The sequence below is a fragment of the Leucopleurus acutus genome, assembly GCF_964270905.1.
Source record: "Leucopleurus acutus genome assembly, chromosome: 16".
Taxonomy (NCBI): Eukaryota; Metazoa; Chordata; class Mammalia; order Artiodactyla; family Delphinidae; genus Leucopleurus; species Leucopleurus acutus.
The window spans coordinates 72,444,856-72,469,640 of NC_139158.1; the positions used below are offsets into that span (position 1 = coordinate 72,444,856).

Consider the following 24,785-nt stretch of genomic DNA (forward strand, 5'->3'; position numbering starts at 1 on the left):
GCCTCCACCTGGAACAAGAATTCAACCAGAAAGGAACGGTAGGAAACCACAAATACCTCCCGCGTAGAATTTGGCTTGTTAAGAATCCACAGTTCTTATCAAGCCGGTGCTTCGCAAGAAGCCTTAGTATCTCCGTCTGAGAAATGAGCGGCCGGGCCGGAGGCACAGATGGGTTCTTGGTTTCGAGACCGAGTGTCTTGGGCGAACAATGTCGCAAGAGACAAGGACGCCGTCCCGAGCTTGATTGAGGAGGCCTCCCCCGAGAGGAGGCTCCAGTGCTCCTCAGTTCCGGGTCCGCGCCTCGGCGCTCCACGTGACTCGGGTCCACACCACGTGGTCCAGGCCCGGACCTCGCGGCCCCGCCCCGCTCCCGCCCCGCGCGCCGCTTCCGGTAGGGGCGGAAAGCGGAAGTGTGGGAGGGTCTGCGGGGCGGGATCCAGGAGGTCCCGGGGGAGGATGGATCAGTGAGCGGGTCTGGGCGGCTGCCGGCAGCGCCATGGAGACGGTGCAGCTCAGGAACCCGCCGCGCCGGTGAGGGGCTGCTGGCCAAGAGGAAGGGGGTGGGGGGAGAGGGAAAGGCGGGAACTGGCAGAGGGGAGACACTGGCGTGCGAGACCCCGGAGGGGACGGACCTGCGGGGTGATCCGGCTGATGGGGCACCTGCTGAATCAGGGACCTCTGGCTGGTGGGGGTCCGGCCGAGGGGGATAAACGTGGGGCTGGTTAGAGAGATCGCTTGCTGGGGTAACATACTGGCGGAAGTGGGGGACAGGTGGGGGGAGCAGCTGCTGAGGAACGTGGGGACAAGTTAGGGAGAGCACCTGCTGAGGGCGGGGGCCGCTGGGTGAGGACTGTCCTAGAAGGGACTCACTGAGGTAGGGAGCATGCTGAAGCCAGATGAGAACCTACGAGGGGTCTGGCTAAGGGATGGGTCGGGAACTAGCAGAGAGGAGAGCTGGGCAGACTTTCTAAGGGAGGGAGTCCCACCCGAGGGGTGCAGTGGAGAGGATCTGCTGAGGGGAAAAGCTTTGCGCCTGAGGCTGAAGATGTGCCAAGGCAGGTGGACGGTCTGGCAAGGGAGGCTTCGTGGAGGAGAGCATGTAAGAAGATGGTTTTGGTCCCCACTCTAGATGATGGCGCCTTTCATCCCTGATATCCAGGGTCCTCCAAATTTTCCTCATATCCAGCACTGGGAGGTAGAGAGGGAAATAAGAGACCATTTTCAGGACGGGCAAATTGAGGCCCGGAAGAGTTGACACACAGTCCTGTATGTTGACTTCTTTGCTCTAGGTCTGGGTCACTGGACGTGGCCAGACTGTGCCCTTTTCAGGTCTGTATTGTTTTATATCAGCTCCAAATCCTCTTGCTCCCTGGAAATTGTTTTAAGTCAAGATCTGGGGGGTGGCTGATCCTGCAAAGTCTAATACCCTGAGTTGGTTGCAATTGTATCAGTGATTTGCTCTGTGGACATCAGGGTCTTCTCTCACTCTGCCACATCTGGAGAAAAATCGAGAGTAGAGACTGAGGTGCCAGTGCAGTTCGCTTCAGTTTCACAGAGACCTCTGACTTCCTGCAGCAGAATGAACTCTAAAGTAGGAAGTGTTCAGTGTGTGGGAATTCGGGGCAGTGGAGAGGTGAAGGGAAGGGATCGACAGCCTGGGCTGCGCCCTTGGCTTTGTTTGAAGGGCACAAACACTTGCAGAAGGCAAATAGCTGGTTGGGATGGACTCAGCTCACCCTACTGTAGTGTGCTGAGTCTGAAATAAAATCATTATTGCACTCATCTAGCACTTACTGGGCGCCAGACACTATTCTCAGTGCTTTCCATGCTTCTTGTTGAACCATATGAATTTGCTGATATTTGACCATTTTTGATCTATAAAAATAGAAGTTTCATATGGTTCAACTTATGGTTGACTCATTTGACCCTCACATCAATCCCATCACCTGTATCTCTATTTTACAGGTGAGGAAACTGAGGCCCAAAGAGGTTAGTGATCAGCCAAAAGTCCCACAGTTACTAAGTGACAGAGCTGAGATATCTTTTAAAATTAATTAATTAATTAATTTTTGGCTGAGTTGGGTCTTTGTTGCTGCGCACTGGCTTTCTCTAGTTGTGGCGAGCGGGGGCTACTCTTTGTTGCGGTGCGTGGGCTTCTCGTTGCGGTAGCTTCTCTTGTTGTGGAGCATGGGCTCTAGGCGCGCGGGCTTCAGTAATTGTGGCACGCGGGCTTCAGTAGTTGTGGCACGCAGGCTCTAGAGTGCAGGCTCAGTAGTTGTGGCGCACGGGCTTAGTTGCTCCGTGGCATGTGGGATCTTCCTGGACCAGGGCTCGAACCCGTGTCCCCTGCATTGGCAGGTTGATTCTTAACCACTGCGCCACCAGGGAAGCCCCAGAGCTGGGATTTTAATCCAAGCAGTCTGGTCCAGAGTGCATGCTCTTGGCTGCCTCAGTCTGATGCCTTTCTGGAAGTATCCCTGTTTCACAGGGCCTTGTGTATGTTAGCAGATATATGCTATAGCACCATAGATCCAATTATAAATGGACACTGGTTATAAATCCTTCTGAAACGTGTTCGTTCTCTCCCTGAGGCCCTGGTTTAATTGAAAAGAGAAATAGGAATCTGCGTTTTGTTTCTGCTTTTGCCTTGTGCTGTATAATCTTGGGCAAAAGAGTAAACCTTTTTGGTTTTGACACACTCATTTCCTGGGCCTTTTGGATTTTAAAAATTTTATTGAATGTGCAAGAGAAAAGCATTGCAGGGCTGAATTCTTTTTTTTTTTTTCTTTTTCAAATTATGTATAATTTTTAATCAACATACAGGAGTACAACTCCTCTCATGAAGAGGGCAAGTACTCTGTAACACCTGTAAGGTTGCTCCAAGCTTTTCTAACCTTACAGTGTGATTCTCAACCATCTTCAAGATCACTGAGATTAAATAAGTGGAGTATTAGTAAACTCTTGCTGGTCAGTATTTCAAAAAAAATCATCCAGGAGGGCTGAATACTTAAATGACTGGTGCTTTCCTGCTCACCATAGCTGGTGAACTGCCGGGACTTGCAGCCAGTTAACTTTATTATCATTTGTATCAGTTTGTTAGGCCTGCTGTGTCAGTTTCACAGACTGGGCGACTTAACAGAAATTTATTTCCTCACAGTTCTGGAGGCTAGAAGTCTGAGATCAAGCCATCAGCAGGGTTGTTTTCTGTTGAGGCCTCTCTTCACATGGTCTTCCCTCTGTAACTGTCTCTGTCCTTATCTTATGAGGACACCAGTCATGTTGGATTAGGGCCCACCCATTGACCTCATTTTTACCTTAATTACCTCTTTAAAGGCCCTGTCTCTAAATACAGTCACATTCTGAGGTACTGGGGGTTAGGACTTTAACATGAATTTGAGGGGGTTGGGAGAGGGAAACACATTAATTTTATTTTCATTAAAAAATTTCATCCATTTATCTTATATATGAGTTGTAACCCACAACAACTTCTGTGTGGAAAGAGGAATAGGTATATATAAACAAAATGGACCTTACAAGAGTTCTAAGGTGGGAGAAAGAAGTTTGGGAATTAGCCAAACCGGTGAGTAACTACTTCATAAACACCCTTATTGTGTTTGGAAAGATACAGGTGTCTTTTCAGAGATTCAGATGGCATGTGTTTCCAACAAGGGAAAGCAGTCCCAATGCAGGAAGTGTTCTTTGTGTCCTTGAGTTTGACATTTGTGTGTGACTAAGTGAATGATGATAGATTAAAGTTGACGGTTTATGTAGGAGTTTATGATTTTAAAAAGTGAGTTGCCATTACATACAAATAGTGTGGTGGAATGTGTAGAGTACATTTCTGGGATGCTGGCCGTCCACGTGGCCACCTGACTTAGGAACGGAGCATCCCCCTGTGTTGGATCCATGGAGGCTGTGTTGGCCAGGCCTGTTAAGTTATGAGCAAGCAATGAAACTACCTAGGACCTGGGGAAGTACAGCTGAGAGGGCTGAATCATCAGAGTTGGGCTGTTTGGTTATAGTGCTTCTTCCATGAAGACTCATGTAAAAAATAGCATTGAGTCCCTTATCAAAAGATTTTCCATAGAAATCTTATTTGTCGATAACACAGTAATACTTTTTCAGGGTGATATTCTTTTAGTTTTGAAACCTCACAAGGATTGCTGAGAAAGGTTTATGATTCTCATCATTGCATTCATTAATCCATTTAACAAATGTTCTTATTGACCACCTCTGGATTCAGGCACCAGAGATAAAAAGATCCCTTAAGACCGGACCCAAACCAAACAAAAACCCCACTTAGATTGTTTTAAAGAAGTATCTGAGCACTCATATAAAGTTTGTCTGTCACAGTATTATCAGAGGCCTGCAGCTGTCTCTCATGGCAGTGGCCGTTTCCTTTGTTATGTTGTGTTCTCTGTAATAGTTGAAATAGTGAGTTTTGCTTTTTGTAAACCACGAAGTCACCACTTCAAAGGAACACATTTGATCTTCCTTTATATGAACTGTTTATAAAACTGTAATTATACTTGAGAAATGAGGTATTGTCCATTGTTTAAACAGTTATAAATTCAATGCTTCACCCCCCTCTCCCCCGGGTTATGGGATGTTCATTCTAATTTCTGAGTTCATAGAAATTTCACTTCTGACATTGAAGAGGAATTTCACTTCAGTCCTTCTTGTTTTGAAACTGGGAATTTTTGTGATGTCATTGGAATTTAATTCTTAGAACCTTTTGATTTTCAAAGGTCGGTGTGGTCGTGTTTGTTAATTTTCAAGTTATGGAAGTTACTGACTTGGAGCAGTTCTCCATTTCTCTAGTCTTTGACATTTATAAAATCCTGTTAAGATTGTCTTTTTGAGATCAGCGTTTATTGGTGGATACACTTGATGCGTTGAGGTGTGTGGGTTTTTTTTTTTTTTTTTTTGTCTCTTTTTTGGCTTCTTTCATGGTTTTGCCACTTTATCTAGGAAGGTACACATTTATGTGTATGTGTATTTTTTTTTGTTCAAGTCTTTTCTTGTAAAAATTGGTATTGTCCAGCTAGTTTAAATATTTTTCTTTTCAAAGAAATTTTCAGTGGACTACTTCCATATTTCACCATTTCCTGAGCTCTCCTTTCTTTGTTGTCCTTTGTAGTTTCAGGAAACCATTGTGTAGAACCCACACACGCAACTAGTCCTTAGCAAACTCCTCTTTTAAGCCTGTTAATAATTTTCAGAGGTCTCAGAGTTTTTTTTTAAAAAACCCTACTCTTAATTTATAACCTTCCATGTTTGTCATAGTCAGAAAAATCGCAGTTATCTGGAAGTTGTGAGCAGCACCTATCTGATTTCGGGAAATAGTCAGGTATACAACTGCCCATCAGAGAGTCTTGGTGAGACTATTTGAAACTCCCAGCTGCCTGGTTAGTTTTTACTTTTGGTCACGTCTGAGTGTATACTCTCCACTTTCTGTTTCTGTGATACCTACAGAATCCACGTGTTTCGACAGAAGTGCCAAAGTCTTGCTAATGGAGGGCAAGACTCTTCTATGTCTTCCTTGGCCCCTAGTCTAAGACCATGTTTCAGTTCATAGCTAAGCTTGCATTAAACATCTTTTCTGAACAGAGAGTTATGCCATCTTAATTCATGGAATCTCAAGATTTAAATGGATTCTGAAGGTTATAGCTAATGCTTAAATCCACTCTATAACATTTCAGCCACACGAGGACTCATTTTCTGTTTAGATGCTCCAGTGATGGGAATCTAGGGACTTCTTAAGGCAGTCTAAACCATTTCGTAACAACTTTTATTGTTAGAAAATTCTTACTCCTGTGGAACTGAAGTCAGCCTCTTGGTAGCTCTTCACCCTCTGGTCCTGATTCTGCTGATCAGGGTGACCAAGGACATGTGTAACATGTCCATAGACCAGCCCTTCAGCTTCCCTTAAAGGTCTCTGAGCTTGCCTTTATGGTCATTTACCAGTGAAGACTTTGTAAAGAAATCCCTAAGATGCTAACTGTAAAATAAATAATGCATTTTGTATTCTAGTTGCTAGCAAGTAAAATGTATTTTATGTTTAAATTTCTTCGTCCACAGGCAGCTGAAAAAGTTAGATGAAGATAGTTTAACTAAACAACCAGAAGAAGTGTTTGATGTCTTAGAGAAACTTGGAGAAGGGTGAGTACACAGAAAATGTAGGTGGACTAAGTAGGTCCCAGTCTTTTTCCTGCCCCAACACCAGAAGGATGTGAACCTTTCTCGTGGCAATAATTTGGAAAGCTAAGGAAAAGAAAGGGGAATGTTGCATATCACCACTGCTCTGGGTAGTGTAGGAGGTAAATTTAATACTTGAAATGCCCTTTCCCTCTTCCCCCAATTAGTTCTATAGACAGATTTAGTGATTCCTGATCTTTTCAACACCATGGACATCTATTGTTTTCTCTCTTGTAAAATCTGTGGTTTGCATGATTTTATCTGTTTAACAGATAACACTAATTAGTTTTTACTTCATTTAAATTTTTTTTATTAATCAGACATATTTTAATTTTCTGTTCATAGCTTCTGAGAGATATGCAATAACTTGTTTCATGAAAAAAACACTGGAGGGACTTCCCTGGCGGTCCAGTGGTTAAGGCTCCACACTTCCACTGCAGGGGGCACGAGTTCCACCCCTGGTCAGGGAACTAAGATCCTGCATGCCACACAGAGCAGCGAAAAAAAAAAGGAATTCAGCATTTTATCAATAGTTAATGTAGCATTGGGAAATACAGTAAATAAGTCAAGGACTGTCACTACCTTTACATCTTTCCTAAGAGATCCAGAATTACAGATTGGGAACCAGAGGACTTCTTGAAACACAGATTGTGAATGAGTTTATAAAATACTGGTGAAATGATATTTGGTAGTAGATAGTGGCCGTCACTGGCTTTCCTGATACAATAAACGTTATATCATAAGTTTTTATACTTTTACATATATTGATACTTTTAATCTTCGTATGTTTATTTCTTTATCTTAAGGACCAAGACATTAAAATATTAGAGACACCCTTTCTTAAGTTTTTGTTGTTCATTTTTGAATAGGTAATCAAGTCACATGATCCAGAATTTTAAAAGTGTAAAAGTGTTACAATGAAAAAAATTTGCCTCCTGTCTCTCTCTCTCAGCCACCCAGAAGCAACCAGTATAGCAGTTTTTTATGTGTTCTTCAGAGGTAGTTTATGCATATATAAGCAAATAAACATGTGGGTGTGTGTTTGTGTAATTTTGTAAAATCTCTTGGGAGTACTTCTGGTTCAAGAGAAGACCTGAAATGTTAACTTATAAAAATGTCAAATTAATGTCTGTTCTTTAACATCAGCTTTTTTATGTCATTAGATTATTTTGGAGTTTAGTGTTATTTATGCCTAATATAGATATGCAATGTTAAACCCAATCCTGGATTACATGGAAAAGGTTTTCATGGATTACCTCCTTGTGAAAAACATTAGTCATCATCTTTTTGTAAGTTGGAAAAATACTCTTTGGAATCAAGCAAGAAGTCAAGCAGAGAAGGGAAGTAAAAGATGACACCACCTGCGCTGCTAAAAGACAAGTACACGATGAATCTGAAACCACAAGTTGACTTGGCATTGTTAAAGGTATGCGGGGGGGAAAAAACCCAGTCCTTCTATGTCTCCTGCTTGCCATTTTCGGCTCTAACTTGATATCCTTGGTATTTCCTCAAGGCAGTGAGTCAAAGGCCCTTAATCTAACCATGCTCACAGGTTATACTTAGAATAAGATCAAGAGTGGTAGGCATAGTTGACTATGTATGTAACTAACTTGTTTCTTTCATTTTTAATGAAGGTATATGACAGTTGTAAGAACATAGACTCTGAAGTCAGACATATTTGGGTTAAAACTTGCTCTACTGTTTATTAGTCATAATAAACAAGTGAGCTCGAGCAGATTGCTGAATATTTTGAGCTTCGCAAACCTCAACTATAAAGTGGGGATATTTGCATCTCCCTCATAGGGTTATGTTGAGTGTTTCATGAGATGGGGCTAAAGTACTTAGTACAGTGCTTGTCACCTAATAAGACCTCGTTAAATGGCAACTATTATTATTTTATTTTTAAATATATCAATTGAAGCATTTTTTCAGACCTTATCATGACAAATCAAAGTTAAGTCTTAAAGTATGTTTAGGTGTTTTTGAAGGGAGCTCTGTTTGGGTTGTTTGGTTTTGAGGAATGTCAAAAGAATACTGTAGACAGAGAGTGATCAGGAATGTAAAATAAGGAGAAACTAAGCTAATTATGATTATTTTAAATTATGTTTTAGATCTATGGATGTCTTCATTAAGGACCTTGGAAATTTCCCTGTAAAGACATCACCAGAGAGAAAACAATTAAAACTTCAGATCTTCCCATGTTATCCTCATATTGTCTTTTTAAATGATACCACAAGTGCTTGGATTTCTGTCATCCCGACTGAATGAGCCTGAACAAGCTTCATTTAATGAGCAAAATCCCAAAGGAAAACCCAAACTGTGCTTCCTTCCTAAACACAAATGGCCATGCCATCCCTAAATAGTTCTGGAAAATGAATGGATTGTGAACTCTCACTGACATGGGCCTTGTGAAATGAGCTCTGGCTAAAAGATTGTATCGGATTCCCAAGGCTGCAGCTCTTCTGCATTTCGAGGAAATCATGTGGATCTGTGGCAGAGCAGAGCCAAAGCTCCAGACCAGGATGGATGGACAGCACTTGGAAAGTGTTTTGAATTAGAGCCTAGTGCCTTTTTTTTTCCTCTTATACTTAAAGTTTTACACATTGACTCATTTAAGTTTTTAATCATAGGATAATAACAAAAACATCTTGCCCATGGTTTCATAGCTAGTGAGTGGTATTAAGACTTATGCCTGGTTAATTTGGCCTCAAATACTGTATAATTTCTATGTTTCTGCATTGACCCTTGCCTTGCATAGCTTGTGGGAAGCACTTCCATCCCCACCATCTTTGTTCTCTGCCAGTTAAAATTCATTGAGTCACTGTAGTTTTTGTTGTAGGGAATTAGGTCTTAAGGGACTTGCCTATAAGGGAGCATGACTGCTAAAGCCTTCTAAATCCTCTGTACTGTAAGTGTGATCTGTGGAATCATGAATCTTAATCGTACCTATGAGCTCTTGGAGTTTTCTTGGCTGTCCAGATAGCATAGTGAGGCGTGGAGGGTGTTCTGGTCAAGACTGCTGAGTATATGCACGTAGGAACCTCTCCATTTCAAATATATAAGAATAGTAAATGAAAAAAATGTTTTTAACATATAAGGATACATAACCAGCTATAGACCAGGGGTAGAGAAGATAGCTGTCGTCATAAGAGGAGAGTAAAGCGTGCCTTGTCCTTGTTGGGAGATTGTGGATGGGCTTCCTGTATGGAGTTGTGGTATCGTTTGCCTGTGGCCTGGGGGAAAAGCAGAGAGACTGGTCTGACTATAGGAACTGGGCCTGGACTGTATTCAGGTATGGTGTCTTGAGGGGCAAAAACCCTAAATCCTAGTGCAAGACCTGGTTTAAATTGTACAGCCTGGATGACTGAGCTAGGGGAACCATGAAACCATCCTGACATCATGAAACACTCATGACAGTGAGCACTGTGTAGAGAAGAATCATTCAAAATAAAAGGAAACCCATACAAGGAAATCCAGTGCCGTGAGATAATCAACAGACCTAACAAGTGGGAGAACTCCCACCCGAGGAAATAGAAATAATGGAGCCATCTGAAACAGGATTTAACGTTTGTTTACGATTTTCAAAAAGGTAAAAGGAGGGAATAACATCCTTAAAAGGAGAACACGAAATTATTAACATGAACAACCCCATGAAAAAGAAAAAGTTGGGAATCTTGACAATGAAAACTACAATAATTGAAGTTCTAGAGCCCAATAAATTGGATAAACAGTCAACTAGACAAGCTGAAGAGAGAATTTGTGAATTGAAAGCTAGAAGTGAGACTGATCACCAAATGCAGGACAAAGATATAGTGTTGGAAACTAGGAAGACAGCATGGATTGAGGAGGTCCAATATAGGTCCAATAGGAGCTCTAGAAGGAGATTAGGAGTAATAGAGAGGAAATAAAGAGATAATACTAAGAATTTTCCAGACTTGAATAAAGCCTTCAGATTGAAGAAGCTTATGGAGTGCCAAATAAATCAACTTCTAGTTATAGTAAAATTACAGAATGTTAAGGATAAAGAGAAATCTGAAAAGCTACAGAAAGAGAGATTACCCATGAAAAATGATAACCTGATGACAACTGACTTCTTTACAGCAATAGAAGATGAAAAACTACAGTAAACGAGCTGAGGGAAAGCTATTGTCAAAGAATTCTATATCCAGAAAAACTCGTTCCAGAATGAGGGTGAAATAAAGACCTTTTCACATGTATGGGACCTAGGGTATCAAGAATAACTTTGGATGAAGTTACAGAATACCCAACTAACAGTGGCTAACCAATAAGAGCATTTAATAACTAAGTAGCAAAAAATCGGGGTGAAAGATTCCAGAACGGCTAACTGGTTTGATAATGGTTTAGCATTTGTGTAATTCTCATAGTCTCAAGATGGCCATGTTAGTTTCAAGCATCATGCCTCACGTGATAGTAACCAAAGCAGGAAAGGAAGTGGCAGGTGAAAATGGGCCACCTTGTTTGCTTCTCTCTTACCAGGGAGGAAAGTTTTTCCTAGAGACCCTTCAGAAGAATTCCCCTTAAATTTCATTGGCTGGAACTAGGTCATATGCTTACTACTAGTTCAGTCACTGGCCAAAGGGGATAGAAATCCTGCAACTGGCTTGTACCACCATGCTTTAGCCCCAGGGACCAAGCATTTGCCACCCTCACAAGTCAGGGCGTTATCGTATCAAGGAAGAAGGGTCAGTGGTTGGATCTTCCACACATGGTCAGCAGTTGCCTTTCCCTGGCAAAAAAAAATGTTTTAGGTAACACTTAAGTATCATTATACTAGCTTTGCCAATATAAGGGATTCTGATGGAATGGAAATTTTTTGTGTGTGCTCTGCATAGATTTTTTAAAAAAGTTTTCTGTGACTTTCACATTGAAACAATCCTTGAGCGTCATTTTGTTAGCTAGAGCACTCAGCTACTTTGATGTATTAGGTGGCACTGTTATGATCTTTTTTTTCACTAAGACAGTATGAAGAAACAGGTGTGTTTGGGAAATATGAAAGACAATTTACTCATTATTTCCCTGACAGCCATCCAGAATTGCAGTGAAAATGTAATCTATGCAAGATGATATCTCATTTAACCATCACAATTGTCTCGTAGTAGTATTGTCATTTTATAGATGAGAAAATTGAGGCACAAGGTTAATAATATGTCTGTAAATGAGAGCTGATATCTAGTGGCGGTAGGACTCCAATCCTGGGTCTTTAGATTCTAAATCTACTGTTCTTTTAGCCCCCAAATTGAATAGCTACATAACCTTTTATTTATCTTGATAATAAACTCGTAAGGGAAGATAGAGCAAAAGGCAAAAAGAATTTGTATGTGCTCTGTTCACCTGATACTAGCATTTAAGAGGCTTACATTTTTAGTTTCCTTAATGTTTTAAGTATTATTGCAAATAGGAGGAGAAAGGACTAAAAGACCTCATGGGACTAGAATGAGTGCAAGAAAACCAAGACCCCCATTTTTGTACCCCAGTACAGATGTGGAAAGAATCTAGGCTTTGTATTCTGACAGACCTGGATTCATATCCTGGAATGACCACCTATTTATCACTTATGTGACCTTGGGCAAGTCATGTAACCTCTCTGAGCCTTTTCACATTTGCCTGTAAAATAGGGATGATGACCCCTTCATGACCCCCTTTTTTGTAAGGATGAACCTCAGATGATGCAATTTCTAGCAGACATCAGACATGGTAGCTACTCTATCACTGTTATTTCCTACTAATACATTCAGTAAAATTTAAATGTGAAGTTTCTAAGATGCCATTTTGTGGTAAGTTCTCTTAAGGACAGTTTTTCCCTGAAGTACTTTAGCTCTCTCAATTTTGCAAGTGTAGCTAAGTATATATGTCTTGGGCATGTAGGGATATAAATTAGAATGGGGAGTTGCTTGTGTTTTACCACTTTTTATCTCTTGGCTTGCTTTGACTTTGTAAATGTTCTCCTTCCCCCAATTATAGGTCCTATGGCAGCGTGTACAAAGCTATTCATAAAGAGACAGGTCAGATTGTTGCTATTAAGCAAGTTCCTGTGGAGTCAGACCTGCAGGAGATAATCAAAGAAATCTCTATAATGCAGCAATGTGACAGGTAAAGGCATCTGGTGTTATTTTGGAGATAACATGGTTTCGAATATGCTGTGATTATATTTAGAGTTTGACGCCTAGAATTGCATTTACTTAGATACTTTGCAAACGGAAGAGTTTAGTGGAATCACTACGAATGTTCTTTTCAGCAAAAAAAATGATGAAAAAGTTTCTGTGTTTCAGCAGCTAAACTTTCAGAGTTTCTGTTTTTGCATTGTTTTGTTTTGTTTTGTTTCAGTTTAGCCCTTTTCAAAACTAGGAAGAAGAGGCAAAGAGGCAGAAGGTGGTGGTGGCTAGCCTTTTTTTTTTTTTGATAATGATCTCTCTTACTTCCTATTGAGAAAACATTTCTACAGAGACAGCTAAGAAGAGAGAATTCAAATGGTTTTCGCTCCAGAAACCTTAGAATAGCAAGTGGACCTATAAAAAGAGAATACTTATTTATGTATTACTGTTCTGTTCCTTCCTTCACAATTTTAAGAAATGATTCCAGCTGAGAGTAGTTAAGTATTTTATTTTTGAGGAACTAAGATTTGTCAAATGCTGCAAGCAGGAAGTTGGGCCAGCAGGTGACCGCAGAGAAGCACGTGGTTTGCCCTGAAGCTCCATGACAACATGGGAGGTCACTGTGGTGGAGCAGGCTTCCTCAGTTTCGATTGGCGAGAAACACAAACTGAAGGGCAGTGGCAGCTCTAGGGAGTTGAAAGGAGAATGAGAAAGTCTTGCAGCTCGAGGCTGCCTTCATCTTTCTGAAGCTCTTTTGGTCCGCAGATCAACTCAGTACCTCCTGTTTGTAAAGCTTGTACCTTAAGGCAGGTGGGGCTACCTGCTAGGCATTTTGCCCAGGAGCCCTTAAGTCTTGTAGACTTGTGAATGCAATCACTTCTCTTCTCCCTCCCTCCCTTTCTTTTTTTCTTTATACTTTTGTGGTTACTTTGTACTGGCTAAAACACTATTTCTTGATTGGAGGGACCAGAGTAAGGTAGCAGTTTTTCTTTGCCTCTTGCATAAGATACATTACAGGAGCTCTTTCCAGTGGGCAAATTGGAACTTTGCCACTTTTGATAGACTGTGCAAGAGCTGTGTTCCAAACAGGGTGTGCAAATGTGTCTAATTAAAGATGAGGGATTTCAAAGAGCCTACTCTGTGCTAAGAAATACAAAGAGATACAGGGCAGAGTGCTGGCCCTCTTAGAGTTTATAGACTTTAATTGGACAGGACAGGCTTATAGATGAACAGGAGAATCTAGTCGACAATACAAGATTGTATAGGACATACTCCAGCAGTGAGTACCTGACAGTAATTGCCTTGTAGAGGCATTAAATACTATAGAAATTCAGGGAAGGGAGAGCAGCTGTGGTGATCTGTATCTTAAGAGGTTTATTCATCCATTTCTTCATTAATATTTATTTTGTGTATGTGTATATTTTTTTCCCTGCTGTCCTTGTCATTGGCATGTTTCCCAAGGATGAAGGGGCGTTTGAAATTTTGAGAGTTAATGCAGCTGAGTTGGTTTTAGCATCTTCCGTTACTATGTTATGCAATATTATTTAGCCCTGATAATGATCTAGCTAAAGCTGGTAGCTTCAGAGGACAAATTATTTCATTTTAAAGGGATTTTGACATTTTTCTGAAATCTGTCTTCAAGACCCAAACTTTCAAGTCTGATTCTGAATATTTTTCCTTTACAATAGATTGTAGTATGATTTTATTATTTTCCTTGTTACAAAGTATATGTGACTTCTTGGAAAAATGCAAATAAAAAAAGAAAGGAAACCACTTTTCTCTTTGGAGAGAGAATCGTTGTTAAATACTACTTGGTATACATATCCTTCCATATCTCTTTTTGGAGTTTCACGATGCTTGCTATTATGTAACCTGTGTTTTTGTTTGTTTGTTTTTTGGTAAACAGAGTGTTGTCTCCTATTATCAAGTATTCTTCTATAACGTTTTCCATGGATTCATGGTTGTTGCATTAAACGGATATATCATTATTTCTTAGAGAAACTCCCTAATGTCAGACGTTTAGATGGTATCTGAATTTTCACTTTTATAGACAGTACTGTGATGTTACCTATTTCTTTTTGAATATCTGTAATTCTTAGGATGAATTGCAGACTTACAAATGCTGGGTTGAGGGACCCACACAATTTTTACACTACTATTATTGCCCTCCAGAAATCAGTACTATTTTACATTCTCATCAAGAGGGTGCGTGTTTTAACCTTAAATATGAATAATTGACCTTTTGAGCTGAGAAATTAATTTTCATGTATTTAACATCATGAATTCATAGGGATGTTTGAAGGCTGCTCCACTAACTCATTGTCTCTCTCTAGCCCTCACGTAGTCAAATACTATGGCAGTTACTTTAAGAACACAGACTTGTGGATTGTGATGGAGTACTGTGGGGCTGGTTCTGTGTCTGATATCATTCGATTACGAAATAAAACGGTAAGTTCACCTTCTGGAATAGTAGGTATTTCCCCCTTTCCATGGTTCTTTCCCCCTCTGCTTTTTTTTTTTTTTTTTGCGGTACACGGGCCTCTCACTGTTGTGGCCTCTCCCGTTGCGGAGCGCAGGCTCAGCGGCCATGGCTCACAGGCCCAGCCACTCCGCGGCATGTGGGATCTTCCCGGACCGGGGCACGAACCCGTGTGCCCTGCATCGGCAGGCAGACTCTCAACCACTGCGCCACCAGGGAAGCCCCCGCCTCTGCTTTTTGATGTCGCTTAAATGTGGCAATTTTGATACCAACCAACCCAGTCCAGTGAAGTGCTTTGCTTATTTCTAACTGGGGACAAAAATGACAATCAAATCTTGGTTAAGCAATGAGTTCTGAGTGTTTAAATTTGGTTGGGTTTTCTCCTTCTACCCAGCGTGTTCACAGATTAGCTTCCTAGTCAGAGAAAACTCTCTGTGAAAGATGATTTGCTGTTACTGTGATTGCTGAGAGAAAAGCTAGGAGTCATGGGTTCTAGTTTGGGTTCAGTTGCTTAAACTCCTTGTTTATTCGTTCAGTAAGTATTTCTAGAACACTGGTCTAGGCCTTCGGGATCCAGTAGTAAATAAGCCAAGGACCGTGCTCTCGTGGTAGTGCATTTTCTAGTAAGGCAACAAAAAGCAAATTAGTGGTAACCAGAGAATAAATACCAGATAGAACTGCTGTGAAGACAGGGAGTGACAGTAAAGTGATAGTGGGTGCTTGGTGGGCTACTTGCGAGGAGATGGTTGAGAAACGTTTAATTGTCACTCGGGGAGGCGACATTTGAAGTAAAACGTGAATGACAAGAAGGAGCCATGAGTTCTAAAAGAACATTCTAGGTAGAATGAATTTGGCACGTTTGAGTGCTAGAGAGAAGGCCACTCCATGACTAGAGAGGAATAGGTAACGGGGAAGCTGTAGGAGGTGAGGTGAGGCAGGGGGGCAGGGCTAGATTATGTTGTGTATTATTGGCGGTGATAATGAGTTTGATTTTTTTCCATGTACAATAGGAAACAGTTGCTGGGTTCTAAGCAAGTGAGTGAGCCATCTGATATAAAAGATAACTTCTATAAACAACAAGGTCCTACTGGGTTGGCCAAAAAGTTAGGTTGGGTGTTTTTGTTTTTTTAATTTAATTTATTTTTTATACAGCAGGTTCTTATTAGTTATCTATTTTATACATATTAGTGTGTACATGTCAATCCCAATCTCCCCATTCATCACACCACCACCACTTTCCCCCCTTGGTGTCCATACGTTTGTTCTCCACATCTGAGTATCTATTTCTGCCCTGCAGACCGGTTTATCTGTACCATTTTTCTAGGTTCCACATATATGCATTAGCATACGACTCACGTTCTATTTCTGTTGGGCAGCGCTACCTTAACTGAGTAACTCAGCTGGTTAGAATAAAGAGTTAGTAAGTCATGAACTTTGTTCTTTGGCCACAGAAGGTACCCCAAACTCTTGCTTGCCACTGTGCCAATAGTGTTTGCTTGGATTTTAATGAAACCTCTGTCATTTATTAGCCCTGTGACCTTTGGCACAAATTACTTGTCTGTGCTTCACCTTCCTTATCTGTGAAACGGTGATGATAATAATAGTACCTACCTCATTCGATTTTTTTTTTTAACTTGTATTTATTTATTTATTTATTTATTTTTGGCTGTGTTGGGTCTTCGTTGCTGCACGTGGGCTTTCTCTAGTTGCAGCGAGCGGGGGCTACTCTTCGTTGCAGTGCACAGGCTTCTCATTGCAGTGGCTTCTCTCATTGTGGAGCATGGACTCTAGGTGCGCGGGCTTCAGTAGTTGCAGCACACAGGCTCAGTCGTTGTGGCTCACGGGCTGTAGAGCACAGGCTCAGTAGTTGTGGCACACGAGCTTAGTTGCTCCGCGGCATGTGGGATCTTCCCGGACCAGGGATTGAACCCGTGTCCCCTGCATTGGCAGGCGGATTCTCAACCACTGCACCACTGGGGAAGCCCTTCATTCGATTTTTATAAGGATTAAGTGAGATTATAAAAGTAGTGCGTAGCATAGATGAAATGCTTAATATTTTTTAGTTATTTTTAATATTATTAGCATAATGCCTGGCTCATAATAGATGCTTATTAAATATTTGGTGATAGTCTGATTGATTCTGTAATAGTTATTAAACAACATGGTTTCTTACATGCCTTACTATATCATTTGATTTTCATGACGATCTTGAAGAAAGGTGATTCGTCTATTTTATAGGTGGAGCAACTGAGACTAAGAGACATTAGATAACTTGCTGAAGTCACACAACTAGAAAGTAGAGCCAAGAGTAAAAACTAGGTCTTTCTAATCCCAAATTGCATACTTTTTGCACCACAGCATATTCCCTTCTAAATATGAGTTGTTTGTCAGAAGGGGACTGATTGAGAGTCTGTTGATTGAGTTTGTTTAGGACTGGGGTTGGATCAGCATAAAGTCAGCATTTCACCGATCAGATATTCTGTTAGTCTCCCGCATTCTTGCTTACGTTTACTCATCATCATTCAGCAAATATTTTTTCAGGACCTACAGTGTGCTAGGTGGCTTTCTTGGTGCTAGGGATTCAATAGTAAGCAAATCAAAGACATTTTAAAATGGAGCTTATGTTTCTAATAGGGAAGATGTCACATAAATAGGTATACAGATAATGTATAGTATGTCAGGTGGTGATAATGCTGCAACGACCAATAAGTAGGATAAGGGGATAGAAAATGGTCTAGGAATGGACGGAGCTAGCAAAGGCCTCTCTGATTTTCTGATGAGGTGACATTTGGGCAGAGACAGTGAAGTAAGGGACCAACTCATCCAGAAATCTAGTTGAAGGGCACTGCAGGCAGACAGAACAGATAAAAAGGCCCAGAAGTGGTAGTGTGTTTAGAGTGTTCAAGGAATAGCAGGGTAGCCTATGTGGCTGAAACAGGATGAGCAAGGTAGAAGGTGATAGAAGATGAAGGTAGCTGGGAGCCAGATAAGGTAAGACCTTGGTGAGGACTGGCTTTAATTCTGAGTGACTTAGAAAGGCACTGGATGATTTTGAGCAGATATGGCTTATATTTTAAACGGTTCATTATGGCTGCTGTGTGGAAAATACAATGTAAAGGGTCAAGGGCAGAAGCAACGAGACCAGTTAGGAGATTATTAGAATAGTTCTGGCAGGGCATTATGGTGGCTTGGATCTGGGTGATTACAGAGGATATAGTTGCATATATTTTGAAGATAGAGAAGAACCAAGGATGACCTCAAGGTTTTTGGCCAGAGCAACTGGAAGAATGAAATTGCGTTTTACTGAGAGAGAGAAGACCATGGGAAGAGTAGAGTAGGTGAGTGGGTGGTAAAGAAAGGGATAGGGTGGTGGTAAAAATAAAGAATTTGATTTTGACATGTTATGCTTATGATGCTTGTTAGGTAATCATTTGGAGGTGTAGTGTGGGCAAATATATGAATCTGATATTTGGGGAGAGATCTGGGCTGGAAATAAAACTTTGGGAGTGGCCAGCATAGCGATGGTATTATAAGCTGTCAAATGCTGTTCACACGTTGAATAAGATTGTATATTCTAGGAAAGGAGTTTGGGTCTTATTTTTTTTTTTCCTTTTTCAAATGTGCTGATGTAAACTAATAGCATTTTAACTTCTCATTCTTTTTTCAGTTAACAGAAGATGAAATAGCTACAATATTACAGTCAACACTTAAGGGACTGGAATACCTTCATTTTATGAGAAAAATACACCGAGATATCAAGGCAGGAAATATTTTGCTAAATACAGAAGGTCATGCCAAACTTGCAGATTTTGGGGTAGCAGGTCAGCTTACAGTAAGTAAAAATGTTACTTGTGTAGGTAACTTTCAGGTCTTTCTTGAGAAGCAGTTCCTTTTATTTATTTATTTAAAAATATAATATTTGATGTAATTGAATTGTAAAAAATTTTAAAATGTACCAATAGGTTACAAAGGAGCTGGTAGGTTATTTTAGATCCTTTCCTGGACTTCAGGTCCATAATTTAACTTTGTTTAGCTTTGATAAATATAAAAACAAAAACAGGAAATAATGGAGTAGAAGTTTAAATTCTACTGGGCTACATCATCATATTTATAAAAGGAAGAAGAATTAAATCTAAATGGCTTTCCTTGAATAAGACAGAATGTCATCTCATTCAGCCTCCAGGTAGCGGTTGGCTTTACTGAAAACACTCTCCTCATTTGGTTCCAAAATACAGACTCTTGATTTTCCTCCTACCTCAGTAGTGCATGGCAAGAAATAAACCTTGCTTTAAAACAGGAAGTCTAACATTACCTGATTTTGTAAAATCAGATAATATATGTGAAATATGTGTAGAAAAATAGAAGGAGTTCTGGACAGATATATACTAAAATTTGCAACAATGTTATCTGTCATTTTTCTTGGGTAGTAGAAAAATATATACATATATAGTTTGTTTGTTTAGAGCTGGTATTATGTACAGGTTTTATTTTTTAAAATTTTAAATCTGCCTGGAACATGTTAGGGAGTTTCATAGGTATTGCAACAGCACAAAAATTGCTTTGATATTTAAAAAAAACTCAGGAACTTATTCCATACTGTGATTTGTGGGCCCTTCCAAAGATTTTGTTGTTAGCACATAAGTAAACAGTACTAAACAGTATTATCTAAATTACAATCTTAATAAGGAAACCAAATTGAAAAAAAAATCTCCTGGTGCTGTGTAAAAGATACTACAATTTAAAATATCAATTGCATTTAGTAACTGAGACTTTTTCCACAGAAATAGAAAATAACAATCTTAAAATTCATATGGAACCACAAAAGTCCCCAAATAGCCAAAGCAGTCCTGAGAAAGGAGAACAAAGCTGGAGGTTTCACACTTTTTGATTGCAAACTCTATTACAAAGCTAAAGTAATCAAAACAGTATGGTATTGGCATAAAAATAGACACATAGACCAATGAAACAGAATCGAGAGCCCAGAAATAAACTCATGTTTATACAGTCAACTAATATTTGATAACGGAGCCAAGAATGCTCAGTGGGAAAAGATGTTCTCTCCAATAAATGATCTTGGGAAACCTAGATATTCATATGCAAAAGAATGAAACTGGACCCCTTTCTTACACCACTCACAAAAATTAACTCAAAATGGATTAAAAACCTAAATATGAGGCCTGAAACCCAAAAACTCCTAGAAGAAAGCATAGGGAAAATGCTCCTTGGCATTGGTCTTGGCAGTGATTTTTTGGATATGACAGTAAAAGCACAAACAGTGGGACGTCATTGAGATTTTGGTTGGGATTGAATTGAATTGTGTAGAGGTTGTGTTGAATCATAAATCAATTTGGAAAATATTGCCATCTTCATGATGTTATGCTTTAAAAGTCCTTTTCTGCTTCAACATTGTATAGCTATTCATCTATACTTTCCTTTAGTACTTTTTGGATTTTGTTCTTTGTATTTAAATTTTCATCCTATTTGAACTTACTTTGGTGAAAGCATAAGGTAGGAATTTAAGTGTAGAATCTTACAAATGAATAGACAGTTGCCCAGTGCTTTTTTTCCCCCCATAATCTATCCTTTGCTTGCTGATTTAAAAATGACGTTTTAATCATATCTTCAAATTATACATTTATATACATATAGGGGTGTGTGTGTGTTTGTATACCAAATCTGTTTCTGGACTTAATATTTTGCATTGCTATGCTACTATACTAATATAACTTTGTAATACGGATCTAGTTAGGTTAGTATCTACTTATTACTCTTAATGTTCAAAAAACATTTAGTTATCCAGATATCCATTTCTAATTGGAAATAAACCTTGACAACAACATTGACTGTCACCACTTGAATGGTGCAAATTTGAAGTTTCAGAGCAAAGGAAATGACTTAATCAGGAAGTTAGTTCCTTTGTTAATTTTTTACATAGGACTGACAAAGTGAGATCAATTTAAAAATATTACCTGTTGTTTGCTCCTGACTGGCATAACCTAACTTAAGTGATAGACATTTTAGAAGGAACATGGGTGATGATGATGGGAAGTCCTGTTGTCTATTTAGTTCTGTTTAAAATCCTTCTCTTCCTAAAACACAGGAATTCTAGAAAGGTTCTCTTTCATTAGGGCCATGCTATTCTGGGAAAGTATGCAAGTAGTTATTTGCCCATGTGTACTATATTCATATATTATTTAAGCCCCAAAGTAAGACTATATATATACAGTGTAATATTATATAAAATATATATATTATAAAACAGAAAATCATATTTGTACTATATGTACACACATATTTTCTCTTTTTTAAATTTTCTCTTTTTAAAATTTCCTGATTGCACATGTAATATACACTCACATAATCCAGCTGAGTGTTACAAAAGTATACGGGATGGAAAGTAAAAGTCTTTTGTAATTCTGTCTTCTAGATATGACTCTTGTTAATAGTTTGGTGTATATTACTTGGAGATTTTTTTTTCTATCCGTATAACAGCAATGTTTATTATTATTGGTTGTTGTTTTATTGTTGTTTTGATCGTTGTTTTTCTTTTACAAAGACAAGGCTGTATTATATATAATTTTGAACATAAGTTTTTTGCTTCACAATGTGTCTTGTACATTTTTTCCATGTCAGAAAAGTGTATCTAGGTCCTTTTTTTTCATTGTGTGGATATGTATTATATTTAACTTACTTCCTTTAGTTGGAAGTAAGTTGTGTTGTTTCCTTTTCTTTTTTCTCCCCCTTCTATTACAAATATTTCTACAGTACTTGTGCATATATCTTGGGGTACTTACATATAGGATACATTTCTAGAAATAGATTTGAATCAAAGGATATGGACATATAAAGTTAATAAATATTGCCAAGTTGCATACTAAAACATTGTATCAGTTTATGCTCCTATAACATTGTATTTTAGTGCCTGTATTTTAATCTATGCTATTATCAGCAATAGTTAATAGTAATCAATCTCATTTTAGTGTTTCACTAATTGATTGATTATTATTTTTTTAATTAATTAATTAATTTTTGGCTGTGTTGGGTCTTCGTTTCTGTGCGAGGGCTTTCTCTAGTTGCGGCGAGTGGGGGCCACTCTTCATCGCGGTGTGCGGGCCTCTCACTATCGCGGCCTCTCTTGTTGCGGAGCACAGGCTCCAGATGCGCAGGCTCAGTAGTTGTGGCTCATGGGCCTAGTTGCTCTGCAGCATGTGGGATCTTCCCAGGCCAGGGCTCAAACCCGTGTCCCCTGCATTAGCAGGCAGATTCTCAACCACTGCACCACCAGGGAAGCTCGATTGATTATTTTTTGTGTTTTAATAATTGATTGAGAATCTTTTATGTTTCTATGTCATTTGAATTTCTTTTGTGACTTGATCAATCATGCTTGAGTATGGTTTGTGTATGTATTTCAAGTCTAAGACATTTCTTATTGCTGGAAGGGACTCTTTTTCTCAACAGTTTTATTGCTTAGTGTTGATCTCTCTCCTTTCTATTTTAGGATACCATGGCTAAGCGAAATACAGTGATAGGAACACCATTTTGGATGGCTCCAGAAGTGATTCAGGAAATTGGGTACAACTGTGTGGCAGACATCTGGTCGTTGGGAATAACAGCCATAGAAATGGCTGAAGGAAAGCCCCCATATGCCGATATCCATCCTATGAGGGTAAGGAAATGGACAGAAAACCAGTGGGGTGGTTAGTTACCGGTGATCATTAGAAACTTAGTTAAATGACTTACTTGGTTGGGTACCAAACAATAAATGAATTAATTGTAAATAATTGATAAGTGTCAGTCTAGACTCCAGATGATGATACACTTCCACTAGTTGTAGTCACTAATGAAGTCAAGTGTAATCCACCCCTCTCCATTCTAGAGGTTGTGTATTAGTAGCCCTCTGGTAGGACGTGGGCCAGGAAATGCGTGGTTGACTTGTGCAGTGTGTATGTTTTTAATAGTTCAGCTACTCACATTTTAACATAACAACACTAACTGGAGCTGAGCAGCAGTCCTCTCCTTTATACGGGGCATGGTCTTTCCACTTTATCAGTCTCCACGATTCTCTATTCGCCAAGTATCACTTACTGCGGTGTTTTCTCTAATGTTTTTTATAGTAGTATTAAGAGGAGAGTGGACTATTTTTTTAAACTTATGTCCCTGACACCCAGTCTGATTCATTTGTTGTCTTTTTCCTGCCTGACCCTTATAGGTATTTACATGTATAAGTTCTGAGGCTCTGTACTCTCCAACTTCCATCCACCTTTAGACTATGAAGGGCCCGTAGGTTCAGTCTCCATTGAAACTCCTTCAGTGTAGCTACGCTAAGCAGTTTCCAGGCTTTCCCCACCCCTAGAACCCCTCATGATAGCACTGTTACAATACTTTGACCCTACCTTCTTCAGCGGCTCCGTAGTCTTCTCCATACCGTCCAACTCAGCCCCTCCTCTCTTCTGATTAAATAGTCCTTCTATTAATAGACTTAACAGTTATTTATTTATTAAAATTTATTTTATTTATTTATTTATTTTTGGCTGCGTTGGGTCTTTGTTGCTGCGCATGGGCTTTCTCTAGTTGCAGCGAGTGGGGGCTACTCTTTGTTGCGGTGCACGGGCTTCTCATTGCAGTGGCTTCTCTTGTTGCGGAGCACAGGCTCTAGGCACGTGGGCTTCAGTAGTTGTGGCACGTGGGCTCATTAGTTGTGGCTCGCGGGCTGTAGAGCACAGGCTTAGTAGTTGTGGTGCGTGGGCTTAGTTGCTCCATGGCATGTGGGCTCTTCCTGGACCAGGGCTCGAACCCGTGTTGCCTGCATTGGCAGGTGGATTCTTAACCACGGCGCCACCAGGGAAGCCCCCAGTTTTTAAAAAAGTATTCATGTGCCCAAAGATAAGCTCCTGTCTTTTTGGGGGGGCAGAAGTGGAGAAGGGTGGGAAGATTTACTCGTTATATTTTTAGATTTAAAGAATATAATTTAAGCTGATTATTGCAAAGAGTTTTATGGGTTTTTGTTTGTTTTTAATTAATTAATTTATTTATTTTTGGCTGTGTTGGGTCTTCATTTCTGTGCGAGGGCTTTCTCTAGTTGCGGCGAGCGGGGGCCACTCTTCATTGCGGTGTGCGGGCCTCTCACTATCATGGCCTCTCTTGTTGCGGAGCACAGGCTCCAGATGCGCAGGCTCAGTAGTTGTGGCTCATGGGCCTAGTTGCTCCGTGGCATGTGAGATCCTCCCAGACCAGGGCTCGAACCCGTGTCCCCTGCATTGGCAGGCAAACTCTCAACGACTGCGCCGCCAGGGAAGCCCCAAGAGTTTTATGTTTTTAAAAAACTGTACCTCTTTTATTGGAAACTTAATAAATAATACAGACATACCTCATTTCATTGTGCTTCACTCTGTTGAGTTTTTGACAAATTGAAGGTTTGTGGCAACCCTGTGTTGAGAAAGTCTATCAGTGCCATTTTTCTTTTTCTTTTTTTTTAAAGACTATTTTTAAAAATTAATTAGTTTATTTGTTTGGCTGAGTTGGGTCTTAGTTGCGGCATGTGAGCTCTTCGTTGCAGCGTGCGGGCTTCTCTCTAGTTGTGACACGCAGCCCTAGGGCACGCGGGCTCAGTAATTGCGGCGTGTGGGCTTAGTTGCCCCGCAGCATGTGGGATCTTAGTTCCCTGACCAGGGACCGAATCCACGTCCCCTGCATTGGAAGGCGGATCCTTAACCACTGGACCACCAGGGAAGTCCCTATCAGCGCCATTTTTCCAACAGCATTTGCTCACTTTGTGTCTCTGTGTCACATTTTGGTAATTCTCGCAGTATTTCAAACATTTTCACTATTATTATATTTGTTATAGTGATCTACTTTGAGATACCTGGATTTTTGTTGTAATTTGGATGTGCTTTAGTGGAGAAGAGAAAAATCATTTTATCAAACTCCAAATGTATTTCCAGTCATATTTTTATTGGAGCATCACTTTTATTTTGCCAATTTTTTTTTTTTTTAAA

At 40.0% G+C, this 24,785-nt stretch overlaps 1 protein-coding gene across 1 annotated transcript in view; it reads left to right on the top strand.

Moving 5' to 3' along the window:
- The first annotated feature begins 456 nt into the window (after nt 1-456).
- The window catches only part of STK4 (serine/threonine kinase 4), an 89,724-nt gene continuing 65,395 nt past the window's right edge, over nt 457-24,785 (top strand). The window contains exons 1-6 of the mRNA XM_082856298.1: nt 457-531; nt 6,082-6,162; nt 12,181-12,309; nt 14,645-14,759; nt 18,458-18,622; nt 22,289-22,456. Coding sequence (XP_082712424.1) covers nt 497-531; nt 6,082-6,162; nt 12,181-12,309; nt 14,645-14,759; nt 18,458-18,622; nt 22,289-22,456 — 693 coding nt within the window. The 5' untranslated portion in view covers nt 457-496. The remainder of the gene's footprint in view (nt 532-6,081; nt 6,163-12,180; nt 12,310-14,644; nt 14,760-18,457; nt 18,623-22,288; nt 22,457-24,785) is intronic.